This window comes from Salminus brasiliensis, chromosome 18 (assembly GCF_030463535.1).
Source record: "Salminus brasiliensis chromosome 18, fSalBra1.hap2, whole genome shotgun sequence".
Lineage (NCBI taxonomy): Eukaryota > Metazoa > Chordata > Actinopteri > Characiformes > Bryconidae > Salminus > Salminus brasiliensis.
Window position 1 is genome coordinate 12,973,285 of NC_132895.1, and position 18,400 is coordinate 12,991,684.

Consider the following 18,400-nt stretch of genomic DNA (forward strand, 5'->3'; position numbering starts at 1 on the left):
ATCTGATCTGCCAATCTGTGCTTTCCTGTCAAGTCACAACAGCAAATAGTAACAATAGACAAATGGTGCCAATGCAAATCCCAGCTATCTGAGACCAAACCCTAGGGTTATTGACCTCCACAACCCTGATACTGTTTTTATAGGTGTGCTAATTCTCCTTATTCCCACTTTTAACTTCTCAGCTCCAAGGTGGTTGGTTTGTAAATCTGGCCACTTTCTTCAAATGAACTGTATCAGTGTAGTTACACACTGTGCTTTCCCTCCTGCTCAAGCGCATGGCTGCTTCAGCTCAGTCCTCTCCAACTCTGCCTGTTTATGCACACCTGCATTCTCGCAGCCTCATTGATATCATTCCTTATCTTTCTACTGTTCCATGCTTGTAGAGGTTTCTCTGATAAAATCCATATTTCCTGCGGCTCAAAGGGGGAAAAAAGCTAATTTATTTTTGCTGATAAAGCACTCTGTGGAGCTTTAATAATAAGAGTTCACGGAACCATTTAAGAGAAAGGGCTATCTTAGGCAACATTAACTTCAATTAATTACTTTGCTTAATGGTATTCAGAGGCCGCTTGCTAGTGGGAGTGATGCTGATCAATTCTCTTTACTGGACAGTAGCCTGTTAAGTCCCTATAATCAGCCGCTCTGTCTTTTTGACTTTGGGTCGCTGATGTGTAATAAAGTTCCCTGTCGTGCTGCTCTGGAATTATTCTGTTTCATTAGAGTTTCATCATCAAAAAGGCAGTGATGGCCCAATGTCAGCCTTTCTGCAGAACCTGGGAGTTCCTGTGCCAGAGTCTTTCTTTTAAGCTTTTTTGTCTCTGTGAGCTTTGTTTAAAAATAATAATAATAAAAAAATAAATAAAATTAGCTAGGGCAGAGGTTTTCATGACTGTTTGGATTTTACACATCATGTTTGTGGGAAATTTGCTATGGGAATTAACAGGTAATTATTGGAATTAACAGAAATAAAATACGAATATTCAAAGCTAAAGAAGAGAAACTTGCATATAGTTGGTAAATATACTGAAGCGTAATCTTGGCTGAAATAATTAGGTATGATTCCAAAACCGTTGAATAGCAAAGCTACTCCTCAGTCCCAGGCGCATGGCACATTACACACTGAAGGGCTATTGAGACCACACCCCCTGCATTTACTGTTCATTCTTAAATCACATGTACAGCATATGTCCAGATGATTTCTATAAATCTGACACACACACCACTACTTTTGCTTGTTCAATGAAAAAATTAAGCATTTATATGGTTCTGCCTGCAACTAACTGTGTAATAGAAAATATTTGCATTATGCCTTCATGTTTGCTGTTGACAAAAAAAAGGTACATTGATGAAAGTGCATGATATAATTTCTTCAAATTATCCAGTGTTTCCTATTAATTCCAATAAATTCCCAAAATGTCCATGAAAAAAATGTTGGAATATTTCCAAAGTTTCTGAGCTAAAGTCCCATGAAAAGTTACCGGTAGTATACTGGAAAATCTCCATGCCTTTGCAACCCTGTTTCTTGTTGTTCAAATTACCTGTGGTCAATAATGAAGCCACAGGGATGCACATAGCAGAAATCTCATATTGCCGTTTCCTGTCTCTGTCTGCTGAACCTGGTCCATTTGCTTTTGCTCAGCAAGGTTTCTCAAAGTAATTTTCTTCACCTGAGGAGTTCTGCTGTTCATAGTAGGTTTTGCTTTGACTTACAATTCTGTTTTCTCCCATCAGGAGTAATTTCCAGTGGCACACAGGCTAATTGCACAGGGAGCTGGAATCGTGCGGCTTGCTTTTTCTACTGAAGGAATCGGATAGGGGGCTGCTTGTTGTCTGCGTGAGACTTGGAGTCTGCCTCAGCCTCACAGTGCCCCCCTGTGGGAGTGGCTCACTGTGGGCTTTGGACAAAATCACTCTGACAAAACAGATTGCTTTCAACAAACAAACTGGATCCTGTGGTGCATGTGACTATGGGCACATGCTCTGTGGCAGTATATTCATTAAGAAGAACATCAAATGAATGAGGAAGAAAGAAAAGCATTGGAGTTATGATATGATATTTAGACAGTTGGGACGCACACGTCCAGGTTTTTCATTTGTTTGCAAAGCAGATCATTAATAGCTGCTGTTTTCTCTTTACTGAGCCATTAACGAGATGTCTTATGCGTCCCTGCATGCAAATAGTACTTTCTCTTAAACGAGTGCAACTTCAGTTAGTGTTCATGTTGTCATTATGATTAGAACCCAAGGGCAGGAGCTAAAGAGATGCTTCAGTCTATCTGGTCCCTTCTGAGCTGCAAAATCCAGCACACACAGTTGCTGTTTGCAGTAAGAGCTGTACTTGAGGGTGCGGGACACGTCTGGGGTGGCTTGGGAAAGCTGCCTGTATCCGGGCAGGTGGTGCAGGGCTCTGGCCCAGCCCTGTAGAGAAAGTGAGCAGATTAGCGAGTGGCCCGGCTCTGTGGCACATCCCCCAGCTTACGCTGAACGCTTTCTCAAAGCCAGCATTTTTAAATGGGCCCTCTGTGCTGCTGGCTCAGGATGCTTGCACTGCGTTCACTCGCACAGACCCGCAAAAGCCCTCCGTTGTAAACAAGCTAAAACCAGTTTTTGAGGGAAAAGCTGGGATGTGTGAGAAGAGGAACTTAGAAAGTAGGAGAAATCTGAACAGAGCTGCTAATGAATAGCTTTACATTGTACGTGTTACCGCGGAGTACATTTCTTGCATTCATGCTCGGAAATGAATGAAAATGCAGACTGAAAGGAAGAGAATGAAGACTTTGAAAAAATTAATATGCTTCTTTAATGACCTATTTCTAGTGACGGTTTTCTGCACTTTTTGATACCTCACTTTCTTTCAGTGGGTCATAATAATCCACTAAGTCTTCTCTTATGCCCAGTATGAGGAGGATAAACCTTATTACAGCAGGAACATAATCCTTTTTGTGTGCCTGCGGTGAGATTGTATTATAGACCAGAAGTCGTTTTAGCCTAACTGTGTATCTACCATCCTGGCATTAGCCTGAATGATGAAACCATTAGGATGCTAAACCTGTAAAATGTCAGACAGACCTTATTGTTTTTTCTCAGTGTTTAGTCTCTTCTTTATGAAGCTGTTGGGATCAGGTCTATAAGGTGTCAGTCACTGGCCCATAGCCATATCTCGGAGTAACTCCTTCCTCATCCCTGACAGCTCATTGATTACTGATGTGTCTGCCTTTCCATCAGCTCCCTGATGAACGCGCTCAGCCCTGCGAACCTCCCACCTCCGTCAACAAATGTTCATTCCTCTTGCTCAGTGTTGCCATGAGAACATGCAGATTGCGTTTCGCATGGTACGCTGTCACTGGCCCGTTTTTCTTCCATCTCTTCCATGTTCTGTAACATGATCCATTTGCAATGGAGGCAGCAATTGAAATGACAGGGCCAACCCACAGAGATTATTTGTTTCATAAACCTAGCATAAAAAAAAAACCCCAAAACAAATTCATGTACAGTCACTCTGCCAATTGCCCTCGTTGATGTTTTTCAGCACCTTGACGGAAAATGATTAATCTTCCCATGCTATCGGTTGCCCTCGGAGGCGGTTATCACCCGGCTGTAATTGCTTAGTTTTCCACATGGCTGAGCGGCCGCTCGGACCAACTGGTTGCCAGAAGTATGGACGATGCGGTGAGAAGAGGGACACAGAATAATGAGCTCAGTTATAGGGGTTTTCAGTCTGCAGGGAGGAGCGAATGCGCTGTACTATACACCCCTTTTGACTTTTTGAGCTTAAGGATTTTCTGTTTTTTTTTTTTTTTTGTTTGTTTTTTTTTTTTTTGGTACAACTGAACAATTTATTCACCAGATTCTAAAGAACATCAGGAGTTGACATTGTTTTAAAACTGCTGTGTTCTCCCCCACAGAGATGGGGAAATAGATCGGCTGTGTATCAGTATCAGCCAAAACATGCAATTGGCGATTGGATGAATTTTTTTTTTTTTTTTTTTTTTTTTTCTAATCAGGCAATTCTGAGAGGTGATCAGATTATATTCGGATTACAGCAGCTCTGTGCAAGCCTCCTAGGTCGCAGGACGCTGCAGTTCCTTGTTCAAGCGCAAGGTGGAACTATGGGGCTTGTGCACACACTCATTAAAGCCAGCGTTGTAGCCTGTCTGTGTGCTGGCTCTGATCAGTGAATTTGACTTCAATAGTAGTCCTTAAATACAGTAAGGACTTTTAACACCACTAACCCGGATACCCCTCTCAAGAGTATATTACTCAACTCAGTACAGTGAGTATAACAACACAGCAGAGCTACCAAACATCACTAACCATGCAGCAACGTTTGGCAGCAGCAGTCGGAAAAGTACAGGAATCATTTCTAAAGTGAGTATTTAGCGCTAGATAAGCAGCTAGTTTTTTTTTAATCTTTTGAGACTTTCTCAATTCCAAAGTTTTAATGTGTTTTGTGGTTGATTCCAAAAACTAAAGTAACTTCCATTTCATGTTGCGAGAGAGAGAATGTGAATACATTGCAACTTTTATGTGGAAAAGTTAATGTAGCATCCAGCCCCGCCCTCAATCAGTTTTGACGGGTTGACCAAAAGTACCAAAAGACAATTTGCAATCGCTATAGGCCCTGAAAAAACACTGACTGGTCTCTTATCCAGAATCTAGTTCAGTTTTATTATGTTTTTAGTAATGACATAATGTGCTTTTAGCATAGATTTAGTTCAGAGATTATTAAAGATTTTATTTGATTTGTTTCTTACGTCTGTTTTTGATCACTGAGATCAAGTTGGTGTGGTTGGTGTGGCGCAACAGATAACACCACTACCTCCCACTGAGCTACCACACCATGTTGGAGACTGGGGTTCGATTCCCGGTCTGGGTGACTGTGCTGCGCTACACCAATACGAGTCCTTGGGCAAGACTCGTAACACTGCACCGGCCCACCTCTGTAATACGAGTAACCTTGTAAGTCGCACTGGATAAGAGCGTCAGCTAAATGCCTTAAATGTAAATGTAAGTTTATTGATGACCTAGTTCTTTGGGAATAAACTAATAATTGCAATAAATGGTACATTGTTCCATCAATTGTGCTGAAATCAGTAGCAGTTCTTTCTAATGCCACATTTTTCCTTTTTTGAAGTTGACTGACAGCTCTAGTCTCCAGAGGAAGCAGAGAGAGAGGAGGGCTCAGGTGGATTCTTCTCAGTGGCTGAACCTCCAATTCCCAGCTCTGTGCTTGGCAGAAACGATCCTCCGTTGCATCAGTTTACTGTGACTATGTCTCTGGACTCAGATACTTCCATATCTCGTTTCAAGGTCCTTTCGTTTGAAGTCAATGATCCGAAACGGTGCACTTTTTCATGTTTGTTTAAATTGCAGCCACAAAGCTATCATTTCAGTTTCAGGTCTTGTCAGAAGTGTCATTCTTCTCATTTGGCTGCATTCTCTTGGACTTCTCCGTGCAGTAAGCTTGCTTGCGCTCCCGGTCATGAGATAAATTAACTGAAATGACCACTGCAGCTTCTCAGCGTGGCCTCTGTTTTCAGTAACCTCTTGCAATGAGCTGATGATTTGCCAGGGAATGAAAAGTGTGTGTGAAAGCTTTTACCCCAGCTGCCCGGATTTAACAGTTATCTTTGCTTGCTGCATAGGTGGTCATACTTTTCATCACTACCTTGTCTAAGATCGCTGCAGTTCCAGAACTCATAGGAATAGCTCTTGTGGTATCACTGAAATAGTGTATTGTAGTTAGAGCTGAACAGTCTGAGAACTGCACTGGCGAGGACTGGGATTGCTTCAGAACACGCAGTAGAACAGCACCAGCTTTAGGCTACCTTTTTTTCCCTGGATAAATGTGATCAGGTGCTTTTCTCCAAGCATGCAGCAGAGCTTACATGGGAGAGGGAGGTACTGGGTACTGGCCCTCAGGTATCAGGAGTGACTGCACACTACAAAAATGAACACTGAAAGGAAAGGAGAATAATACAAGCAAGTGACTGCATTTCAGGTGTAGATCTTTGTGCTACAGTCACGTTTTCACGCCAAGAGACAGCAGACAAAGGCTTGTGATATTCAGTTGAGGATGGAAGAACTTTGTATGGATGTCCTTGTGTGACTGCGTTTGGTAATTGCTTACTAATCTGTTTAATTGCTAATTCAGAATCGTGGCTGCCTTATATTTATTTGTATTAGAAGTTTGAAGCTGCTGGTGCTTCCACTGTGCATAAACTACTGTATGTACTGTATCATCAAAAGCCTTGGACAGATTTTCTGAATTGAATCTGTTAGAAGTCTAAATCAATCTGATAGTGAGCTGTTTATTTATCAGATCTTCAACAAATATCTGAATGTCGTAAAGAAAGAGGCATTCCAGCCTATGAAATGCCCATGATTCAGTCTTTTGTCTCTCTCTCTTTAATCACACCATACCACCTGAATCTACTTGGCAGGGTCAGAGAATCCTGACCGTGCGTGCAGTCTGCTTCTGGCCCCTCTCTTCATCCAGTCAGCTGAGCTTAGAAATCCACTTCCTCTTCTGTGCGCGCCCTCCCAGCCAGAGACTGCAGTGCACTTTAGTGAGGAGCTTCGGAATCAAAGGCAGGTCATTCCTCCTCAGGCCGTTCGTGTTTACTTTGAGATGTTGGTCTCTCGCCAACCCACACAAATACTCCAGAACACACACACACAGCTTCATTCGCAGTGTAGTCAGTCATGAAGGGCAAATCCAAGAGCAATGTCATTGTCTTGAAAGAAGGAGAATCTTCTGTACCCTGTACCTTCTTGTTGAAGTTTAATTTGGTGTGCAATAAACCGTTAGATATGTACAGCTACTACAGACCAGCTTCCAATGTGTTTATCATTTGACGTTGCTCTATGTGATGTCAGGTGGGAGATCACTGCAGTGTTTTAAAGAAAGGCAAAGAAAGCATTCATTTAGTATTTTACTTTATTTGGTATATAAGTATGTGACTTTGGTTGGGAATAGAAATGCTCAGATGCAGTTTTACAGGCATATTTACCACCCTGTTATTTTGACTGGCGGGGGTTTTGAGGATGGTGAACGACAGTGCTGTTACATACAGCGCTGTGACACCACGCATCTGCTTAGCCCTAAACAAGTACAAGTTAGTTATTGTAATTATTCTTTGCCGGATAGTGTTGCCGTCCTCTTGGCGCAGCATGTGCAGTTAGTTAGCTGATGATATTACTCCTGGTCAGCCCTTCTCTGGTTGGACTAGTGTTAGCTCTTACCCTTTCAGTTGCTCCCTCGGCTGCCGACGATCCCCATACTTTCACATGGTCCCTCTTTTTTACCGTTAGCTTGTAGCCCTTTTAGTCTCACCTCCGTGTTCTTGTCACTTGAAAGAAATCAAATATGTACCCGGAAAATCTATTCTCAAATTCAGAAATGTTTCTCTGCAGCCTTGAAAAAGGTGCGTTTTAAAGTAGAGCAGGGCAACATAACGTGTAAAATAATTACATCAAAACAAGTGGCAAGAAGCTTTTCTGAGTTTGTTATGCTGTTTGTACGCTGTTTGTCAATGTTCGCATTAAGTTGTGGGGCAGTAGAACTGTGTTCTCTGGAATGATGGTGCTCAATCCAATACTTTTTTTTTTTACTTTGATTTGGGGCAGTTGGAGGTAAGTTGGTGTGGTGATCAACCAACATCCTGACCTTTCGAACACTGTTGTTGCTAAATGCAATCAAATGCTCACATCAGTGTGCCAGTATCAAGAAAACCTTACTCCAACTTCAATAATTTATATTATCCAATTATCCTTATTTTTAGGATTAAAAAAAACAGTCTGATGGCTGCACACTTCTTCTTTCTAACCATGCTAGACCATGGTGGGTTTTTTTGCAACTGTATTTGTGGAAGTTGCCCATTTGTTTTTGGGACCATTTCTCATGGGCTGTGTTCATGCTGAAGGCAGTATAAATATTGATATGTAGTATGCACATTCACATTTGGATGTATATAGTAGAACACCACTGTTGCTAATTGTAAACATGTCCTCCTGTTTATGATTCAGCCATGTCTCTCCACTGCTGCATTCTCTTCACTGGCTTCCTGTGGCTGGTCTCCTGTGGACCTCCTGAAGAGGTCTTAGGACTATGCTGGGCAGCTCTGTAATGTACAGCGGGTTATTGGGTTTGATAAACATGCATTTCTCATTAAGATATCAAAATGAGTCAAGACTGGATGAATTAGCACATACGTGTGAAACATGGCAGTGCTTTGTTAAGAGGTAGTATTAGTATAAGTCTATTATTTTATTTATTTTATAACATTTTCGGCCATTAGTGATGGGCAATTTCGCCAGAACAAACATGTTTATCTCCGTGCAGAGAGAGTGTTTTTGACTCGTGGCTGCAACGGTGTGGCTAATAGCTGCTCTGCTTCCATTATGAAGAGATTGCTAAACTTGGCAGGCTGCTCATTAACAGTCTCTGAAGCCTTCATGTTTTCTGGCTCACCATCTGTTGTTGTTTTTTTTTATTATTTTTAATTATTTATTTATTTATTTTACACCCCTCCCTGTCAATAATATTCTTTGGTGCTGTATAAGCTATATGTCCTATGGACAAGCCATGAGCTTATCAGGAAATAAATAATCCTGAATAGTAGCAACGTCCTGCCCCTCAGTCAAATATATAACCGCATTAGGGCAAGATGTGTGCTATTAGAGAGGTTTGCCTTCCTTTCCTGTCCCCTACCAAACAACCCCTCCCCCCCTCTTGTTTAGGGGTGTGCTGTAGGATTTGAAGATGGTAAATTTGTTATCCATTAATCACTCTCTGCTCCAGCCATTTCAATCCGTCTTAAAGCCTGTCAAAGCCGTCAGGAGCCGAGGATGTGATGAGTTGTGTCCCTGTGGAGGCAGTGCTCTCCCCGCCTCGCACCCCTTTTAAGGGTTTGTTTGTGTGCATCCATGGGCTACAGGTAGTGCTGAGCTAAATAGTATCTGTATCTGGGGTATGAAATGGATGACCGGCGTCTGACAGTGCTTGGAAGTTTTCCGTGCTCAAACAAACCACCTAAACCTGCCAATTAAATGCTGAGGTAAATAAAGAGTAAGTAGGTAGGAGCATCAAAATCGAGTTCCCCATCCCAGGTTAGTACCTATATCAGCATTTGACACGCCACGATGTTGGCTTTATTGGTAAATGGACATTACACATTATATTCATCAAAACCTTCTGTAAACAGTATCTTCAGTATCTGCAGAATCGCTTTTAAAAGGTGGCAAATAATGCAATTATAGAGAATTTGAAGTTCTTTTTTTTTGTATACATAAGTTGTAGGGGTGTAACTGTGCATTGTATTTTTCATGGTACCGGGGCCACGCTTCAGTGCACACAGTCCCACAGTCTTCTAGGTATGTGTGAAGATGGATGAATCTAATGTGGAAAGTTTACAGACACGAGGTCCACCTGGAAACCAGTTCACCGCACTTCCAATACGCTCCAGTTAGCAGTGACCGGCACAGCAAGCATGGTCATGCAAACCAGGAGCGCATTGAGAAGTCACACTCGCGAGGTTGAAGCACACGTCTATGTGAAATTCCACTTTTGCCACGCCACAAACTCCTCGTTGCCAGAGTCTGGGTCACAAATAATCCTGCCTGTCTGCAGTGACTGATCGTTATCCAGTACCACGCCAAGGAAACTAATACTAACAGTAATGCTCAGCTCAGTTTCTCTGCAGAATAATAGTGTTAGGATTATTTTAAAATGTGAGCGTGCAGCGTGTGATGCTCGCTTTAACAATGATGCAGTTAGCAGCATGCCATGATGAGCTAAACTCAACTGATTAAATTCAACCAAACGTTTTCCAGTTTTCATTTATAATTTACAAACCTGTTATTTTACCTCAGAATTACATAATTTGTTTTATTATTATTATTATTATTATTATTATTTTGTTAGTTTATGACTGACTTGCAGAAGCTGCATATTATACCATAGTCTAAAAAAAAAAAGAAAAACGGGACTTGCATATGCTCACTTTCCTGTATTGGCTTTCCAGAGTTTTGCCAGGGCTTCCTCTTATGATGAGGGGATAACTCCAGCTTGGTGGGCCGCTAAGCAAGGATCCTCATTAGCTTTCCTGGCTTTCGCATACTCACGTGCCGAGTTTGACCTCTTCTTCTCTGGACACAGGAAAAGCAACTGCTTGGTTCACATGGCAACCTGTATTCCCATAATTAGCAGGGTCTAGAGGTGATGTGCTGCTCTCCAGTATCAATAACATCACGATCTCCTGAAGTGGCTTTTGCATTTGACTAATTTAACATCTTTGACTAGGGCCATCAGGGCTTCCATTAATTTACCTTTTGTGGGGGATAAATAAATAAAACGAGTTAAGACTGTTATTAAAGCAATTTTGGGAGTTTGGAATTGCCCTTTTTCCAGCTTCTTTTCGGTTATGCTGGGTTCCCTTTTCAATGAGTGTATGAGTATATTAGCTTTATGTGCTGAACTCATTCATTATGTGAAGGAAAATACAGTTTTCCGTTCACAGGCAAGCAAAATAAATCAAAACAAGCTGTCTGGTTTTAAGATGTTCTTTTAGCACAGTATGGGACTCCGTAGTCTTGCAGTAGTTACAGCTAAACCTCTACAAGGTACTGCTGCTAATTTTGTGGTGGAAGCCAACAGCCTCCACTACAGAGAGGCTGGCATAGCCGGTATAAAGATATAACAAAGCTTTCTGACCTGCAATGGTCTTTTCTGTTTTTCAGAAATCCCTTAGCAAATTTCACATAAAAAAAGAATAAGCCCTTGTGGTTTTGTAATTTTAATAAAGCTCTATTTTGAGGCTTAAATTGAGCTTATTTCACGACACCCGTAGCAGCTGGTATTTGTTGCTGTATTTATGCTGATTGAAGGGCACTTTTTGGGACCATTTTTGGGAATTCCTCCTCAAGCTGGTCTAAATGATGCTGTTATTTGGCATGTGTTGTGCTATTGATTTTGATCAACAGTGCCCTGCAGTAGTTGCAGGTGATGCTCTACTAGATGCCCATTGGAAGGCATCATCCTGTAAGACTGACGAGCACAAAGACACTGTAAAGCTTTCTGACATGCAGCGGTTTGCTGTATTACTAATCGCTTAGCATTGTGCCTATGGAGTCTTTGTTTCAGACTTGTCAGAAGCCCAGCCTATATTTATTTGCATTTTACTTTTTCTTTTTTTTTCTCTCCTCCCAGCGCCTCCCCTTCCCTGTAGTCTTTCTCTCTGTAGTCCTACGCCCCCTGAAGCCATGTTGTCAAGTCTACCTCTTCATCACGTCGTTTGATGTGCCCCCCCTCCTCTTACCTCCCCCTGTTTTCTTTCTGTCTCTCTTTCCTTTCACCCACCCCTCTTTTTTTTTTTTCTTTTTTTTGCCTCCCCTTCTTCTCTGTTCTCCTCCGATCCTGGCAGAGAGAGCACATGTGGGGGTGGGGTGAAACTGCACTGAATTAGTCGAACCGCTCCGATTGGCCGGGAGGTAGTGCTCTGCCAGGAGGGGGAGGGGAAGAGGCCGGCCTGCTTCTGTTTATTGTACGTTTTTATTTTTTCTCCCCCCCCCCTCTCCTCGTTTCTTATCTTGTGTTATCACGGCAGCAGCTCCTCCCATGCACAACAGTGAAATAGACGAGCGCTCTCGGGGAGGCAGCCTCGCTATGGAAGCGGGGTGGGTGGGTTATTGGCGGGGGAGGACTTCTCGAACGCCCACCCAAAACGGCAAGCCGTTTAATTTGACCAGCGACTGAGGATATGCGTCAATTTTCTGACCGTATCCAAGGCACCAGCGATGCTGTGACCACCACACTCCGTTCAACGTCACAGCTTCATCAGGCGAGAGGGGTGGGCACTGAGCTACGCCACCAACAGAGAGAGAGAGCGCGAGCGAGTGAGAGAGACAGAAAGCAGCCAAGCAAGCAGGCTCCTTATGTGTATGTGTGTGTTTGTATGTGTGTGAGTGAGAGTGTTTGTTTCTGTGTGGATTTTTTACGCTGGATGTTGGACTGCCACTGGTCCAGCGCTGCTCTGTTACTCTGGCTTCCTGCTGCTGCTGTGCATCCTTCATTCTGCCGGCCTCTGACACCATGATTTTTTGCAATCACTTAGGAGAATACAAGAAGGACGAACTCCTGGAAGCAGCGCGGTGAGTACATGCACCTTTACCCCTCCCTTCAAGTACATGTCTGTCTGTCTGTGTCTGTCTTTCTCTCTTTTTGTCTCCCTCCCCCTTTTCTTCCCCTCCCTCCCTCTCTCCCTCCCTCCCTGTCTATATACCTCTTTCTGTTTGTGTGCTATCTCAGGTGTTATTGCATTATAGCATGCCTCAGAGAAGGGGTGCTTGAAGGCACTGATGGTGGGTGTTTTTGTGTGTGGCTGCGATGGCCTGGAGAGGCCAATAGCCCGCTCTTGGAAAGAAAAGTGTACCCACCAGGGTTTGTATTTAGCATCATGCTAAAGGCATGGCAGTGGGCTCAATGTGGATTTTATTTTTTTATTATTATCCTTTTTTATCTTTTGATGTCTTCGCCCTAATGGAAAAAGCAGAGATTGAACACATTCTCCTGGATCAAATACATGTTTTTTTCTCCTGCTCCACTATGCTGTTGCAGGTTTCACTTACAAGGGCTTCGCCTTGCCTCCCTACCTGTTGTCCTCCTGACCATAGTCCAATAGTGTCCGCCTCATAACGAGAAGGCCAGCCATGTCCTCCTACAAGCATGAAAGGAGCCTGCATCTAGAATCGAGTGACACAGCGGCGGCCCCAGCACTGGCTCTCTTGCCTTAAGCCTCGCACCATGTCACGCAGAGTCAGATGTGTTTTTCATGCTCAGCTCCTCATCGCCACCCTCTTTTTATAGCCCTGCCTCCAGCACAGCCTCCAGCACGGGTACAGATCAGGATTCTTGTTGTTTAATAACGATCAAGAGGGTGCAGGCTAGCGAAACTACAAAGGCCTTGTAATTCTCGCCAACAAGATCATTAGGCAGAAGCATGATCACAGGGGCTTCAGTGCGAGGAGAGGATTTAAGCCGGTCTCGGTCCCCCTCCTCCTTTTCCCATAACAGTGAAATAAAGCTGCCTTTCTTTTGTACTTAATTCATAAGACCTGTGCCTCGCTTCCGTATCCGAAACCAGATTAAACAGACCGACTTCAGACAGATGGACAGCCAGCTAGCGTAGCCCACGAGAATAACAGTTTGACTTATGGCCGGCACCGTGCTTTCCGGTAATCTCCTGAAGGTAGGGATGCATCTGAAAGCACGTCAAGAAGACTGATGAAACCCTCTCGGTTCTCAGCCCCTCTCCAAGCGTCTAATCCCTCGGCCTGTCCTGCTTTCCAATGCCCGCGATGGAACACGCATCTAAATGAAGAATCTGCCATTTTCGCTACAGCCAGTTATCTGTACTTACCGACAGAGAGCAGCGAGGGAGGAATAAATGTGGTGGTTTTGTCAAGTTTTGGCAAACCTTGGGAAGTCGAGGATAAAGAAGAGCTTTCCTTCTGCATGGTTGTCTTGGGAATAAACTAAATTACACTGTGGTTATTGTGCTTTAAAGCAGTGCATCCAAGGCCGTGACTCCTTACAGGGGGTGGGGGAGGGGCTCGGAGACAGGTGCATTTCTCAGCTGGACAGAGTATAGCACTAGTGTGGTAAACGAATGTGATAACGTTTGCCAGGATCCAAAGACTGACCATGGCAGCCTGTGGCTTGCAGACCTCAAGAAATCTCTGAAAGCAGCTTGGAAACAAACAAAAGGATCATTCCAGAACTGAACCGTCTTCTGTTCTCTTGGGATGCACAGATCCGGTAGGATCGGATATCGGTCCGGATACTGACAAAATTAGCTGGATCGGGATCCATTCCGTCTGATTGCCGCATTGACCATATTCTAGGCTTTATAACTCCAGATCAGAATAACCTACAGAAATGTGCGGTACTGGAGGACAGCTACAGCTGGTCTTCCATATAAGTAGAACTGAGAAGGGTTTATCTTGCTGCCGTATTTGATTTATTATTTAAACAGTGGTATCTGTATCTGGCATCGGCTCATGAATCAGTATTCATATCAGAACAGAAAAAGTAGGATTGGCCCGTCCCTACTGTTCTCCACCTGTCCTAAGTGGCTCCAACCAACTTGTGATTAGTTTGGAGCGATCTCCAGCCTGTCTTTGACCTTTCTGCAGTGTGAGATGGCATTTTGGCTCAGACCCTCCACTGCTGGATTTAGCTTGGCTGAGTTGGCCTGAGCTCAGTGAGGGAACATGGGCAAAGTGTAGATGAGTCAAAAGTGCTACAGGCCACAGGCATCGCTAACATGAAGCCACTCTGGAACTGTGGGTGTTTCCTCAAAGGCACAGCTCATATAAAAAACCTTGTTGATCATCTCAACGGTTCTAGCCAGCAGCTCAGGGTAGTGTTAGTTTGCCCCACTGAGCTATAAACACGCGCTCCATTATTGTTGTCGTCGTCCCCCCCTTACACGTCCCAAAAGGCAAGACTGGCAGAAGCTTTCCATCTCCCTCACTCCCTCTGCCTTTTACTAGGGCTTTAATTTTCCCCCCCTTTGTCTGCTCACCTCACACTGTCTGCCGTTTCCTTCTCAAATGCAGCACATTGTGCCGCTTTGCTGTTTCCTCATGTTCTTTATGAACTGCTTCAGGAGCGGAAATGAAGAGAAGCTCATGGCCCTGCTCACTCCGCTGAATGTCAATTGCCACGCCAGCGACGGCCGCAAGGTAAGAGCACCTGCCCTGCACACACAACTGTAAAAAGCTTCTGCTGTCTTCTTTGTTCTCTGTGCTGTTATACTAGCCCTATGTGGATTTGAATCAGCAAAAAATGTATCTTCTGTTTTTGTTTACATGGATCACCTTCTTCTGCACAGTGCTCTCTTTATAGGGAAAATCTATAGGCTTAAGGCTTGTAATTGGCTGAAGAAAAGGGAAGGTGATGTAAAATTAGGCGGGGATAGCCAAGGTTTGCTTAGCCATCCGATCTTGATCCATCCTGTTCTGAACTACCTTTCAATTAGTATGTGCCATGCAGTATACAGAGCTCAAAATATCACGAACTTCAGAAAAAAAATGCATGAATTTCTTCTCCTCATTATTCAAATATTCCCTGATTCAGGGCCAACTTAAATCCCCCTCTCCGCACACAGTGGCAAGTTGCAGGGTAATTACAGCATCAAAGGATATGATAGCGACACCTTCCACATGCAATTACGCATCACATTTTGCTTTGTTTATTCTGACTTGAGGTTACCTGAGACGTTTGATCATTTGCAACCCGATTACATCTTTCCTCTGTGAGGAGCTCTTACAGGATCCTGAAAACTTTGGGTTGAAGTCAGTAAAGGATGAGCTCAATTTAAGAATGTCTGGCTTCTTTATGAATATTTACAAATGTCCCGTCCCTCAGGGTGAGATAAGCGTTGCTGGAGTTTAAGAAAACGGCTGCTGGAGTCGATCTGTGAGTGAGATCTGGGGTTTGATTTAGAAGACGCAAGTACACGTGGCCATAGCCGAGAGTCTGCCTCATGCATATTTATTAAGTATTGACTATTTCCCCCAAGTCTCCTCTACGAAATGTCATATGAAAATTAGAGAATAGTCAGAAGTATGCAAACTTTTGCAAACACTGTTGATGCAGTGCAGCAGAGCTTATGAAAATGTCCCAGTGTGCCTTCACGTTTGCTTGTTTTGCACGTTTTGATCATATTAGCTATTGTGTCTTTATCACTGCTAGGGGAAGCTTTGATTTATTGTATTCCACACATCATACATGTCACTGTCACGTGGTAATCGTGTATATTGTTTTAACATGATTTAAGTGTGGTAGCTGTCCTTTACATTGTGTCAAAAGGTCATAAATAATGGACCAATAGAAATGCGCTGAAATGACTGAAAGAAGCCTGGTTCTCTCGCTGGTAGAACAGCATTTCCACAATAGTTTGGTTCCTAACCAGGCGTGATTCAAGAATAAAGACAGGATGGGAGTAACGTTATCTCCCTAAATGGAGATATTGGAATAAAATAGCTTTGCTGTTGCACAACTTCAAACCAAACTGGGTGGTTTTGGCATTGTGGACAAAAACAGCAGAAAATAGACAAATGAGTGACTTTTAAATCCTCCTCTTCTGAGAGATTAACTAGCAAACTCCTTTTAACTGCTGCTCTGTGTGCCATTTGTTTGCTGTGTCATGTTTACATTGAGGCTCTAAGCTAAAGTTTTCCTCTTTCCCAAACTTTTCGTTCCACCTTAAATAGATTGTTAGAGTTAGCAGCCAAAACAAAAGCGAAAGTTGGCTTCAAATTGTAACCAGTGTTTGCTCACTGAGAGTGGTTATCGAAAAAGTTAGAAGTTCATTAGCAGGAGCTAAGGATTGTGTCTATTAATGGTGCCTAGAGGGCGCCAGATGACCCGCCTCTACAGCAAATGAAAGACAATAGATCAGAAGTGGATCAGAACCTTAAAAGCCGATATACAATCCATTGAAAATGCCTGGATACGGCCCCTGATCCAGAGTTACGTGGATGGGGTCAGGATGGGATATCCTGGATTAAAGGTTATGGGGTTGTTTTTTTTTTTTTTTTTTCTTTTTGTGTGATAAGTAAGGTTGTGGATTGCACATGAGGCCATGAAAGTATCTGCCAGTCATTGTTGCGTTAAAGATATGCTTGTGTTTATGCTTGCTAGTTTGTGACACTGATATTCATAATCAGTAAAAAGACTATTTAAAACAAATTGAATATCACTAATCATTACTTTTGATGGTTAAAGGTTTTTCTTGGTCTGTTAGGGCAGCTTTGCAAAGCTACATTGGAATTCATCTGCGAATGTGTTTGACAGTATCTCTTAGTAGCTGGGCACAGGTGAGGGCTGTGTGAGCCTACTGTAGATGGGCCTTCAGAGATTGCCTTTTATCGACCCTGTACTTCATGGCCCATATCCCCTTCCACTGCTTTAACTAGCCGCCACACACAGCTGCCCAACACATCACCCCACAAATGGGCTCCAGGCTTTTGGAGGAATCTCCTGCTCTTTGTTTAGTGTCTTTTTAGTTTGGAGACATTGGCAGCTATTGATTTTAGAAGTATCAGGCCTTTCCAGGGCTCGAGTTATCATCGTTGATGTAAGCTATTCAATGCAGTTGAATTTCAGTCTCAGTGTTCTGCTGTTATGTGTGATATTTGTGAGGATCATATTTCAGCCACTGAGAAGCAGAAACTTGAGTTTAATTGATTTTCGTGTTAGGATGATGACTATTAGAATTACAGCCGATACAGTCGTACTTATTCAGACATTAGAAGCTGCCCTGCGCATTATGCCTAGATAATCTGCAGCCTTTTTACTTTGGGATGATGTCTTTTAATGAAGATCTTCAGCGACTGCCCTGTCTGCCCACAGTGTTGTGCTTTTTCAGACAGGCTTTATGGACTTTCACTCTCATGTCAATGGCCGCTTCATAAACACGCCTCTGCTTAGACTGGGATGGTGTTGCAGTCTTCCTGCCTTTTGTTACTCTTGCCGCCTTTCAGTAAACCGTTGAGGCCTATGAAAAGCTCCACGCAACACTAGATTAACTACAGAGAGGCTCCCCTGAGAGGAAGGAGCATCATTTTCACAAACGAAAAGCCTTGCAAGGCTGCTCTTATGTATATAGGCTCCTTCTGTAGATCATATTCATACCCATCGTTTTGTTATCCAGCTTTATGACCGAACTTTATCTGCTGCCTCCCAGTCCTGTGCAACTACGGATTAGTGTCCAAGAGGTCGAGGACCATGAGATTTGTCTGGGAGGGAGGATGCATAAGCACATTATATATCATTTGACTCCTTTAAGTGACCTGCCGATTGGTATATTTTGAGTAGGAACGAAGGGAAAGGTGTAATAACTAGTGAGAAGCTGATCAGATCAAATACGCTTTCTTTTTTTCTATTTGCTGTTGAATAAATGTGGATGCTGTGTTTTTTTCCCAGATACGGTTGGGCCTTTTTTATTTACAGAAATGTTTACTAAGAGAGAAAAGCTTTCTTGGCTTAGAAAACTAAAATCTTCTCAGCCAATTATTGAATTGTTTCCTGACTATACATCTGTGACCTGTTTGGCTAGTACTTCTAAATGATGAGCTGACGTATAGAGTTAGAAATAGCTGAGATCTTTCCTGGACAAACGCTGGCTTGTTTATTACTGCAGTGTATCTGTGTACTCTGCGTTTGCAGTTGGTGTTGGGGGGGAATGCATCTTTTATTCTACTCTCCGCTCTGTCCTTATGGCTGTAGTTTGGCAGTACTCCCATCTGTTTTTTGCCTCTTTTTGTGTGTGTGTGTGTGTGTGTGTGTGTGTGTGTGTGTGTGTGTGTGTGTGTGTGTGTGTGTGTGTGTGTG

General features: G+C 43.1%; 1 protein-coding gene across 2 annotated transcripts in view; it reads left to right on the top strand.

Annotated features, from left to right (window-relative positions):
• tnksa (tankyrase, TRF1-interacting ankyrin-related ADP-ribose polymerase a) overlaps positions 1-18,400 on the top strand; it is an 82,336-nt gene that overhangs the window by 19,367 nt on the left and 44,569 nt on the right. For both annotated transcript variants that reach the window (XM_072662672.1, XM_072662673.1), the window contains exons 4-5: positions 12,114-12,150; positions 14,670-14,745. In XM_072662672.1, the coding sequence (XP_072518773.1) occupies positions 12,114-12,150; positions 14,670-14,745 (113 nt within the window). The remainder of the gene's footprint in view (positions 1-12,113; positions 12,151-14,669; positions 14,746-18,400) is intronic.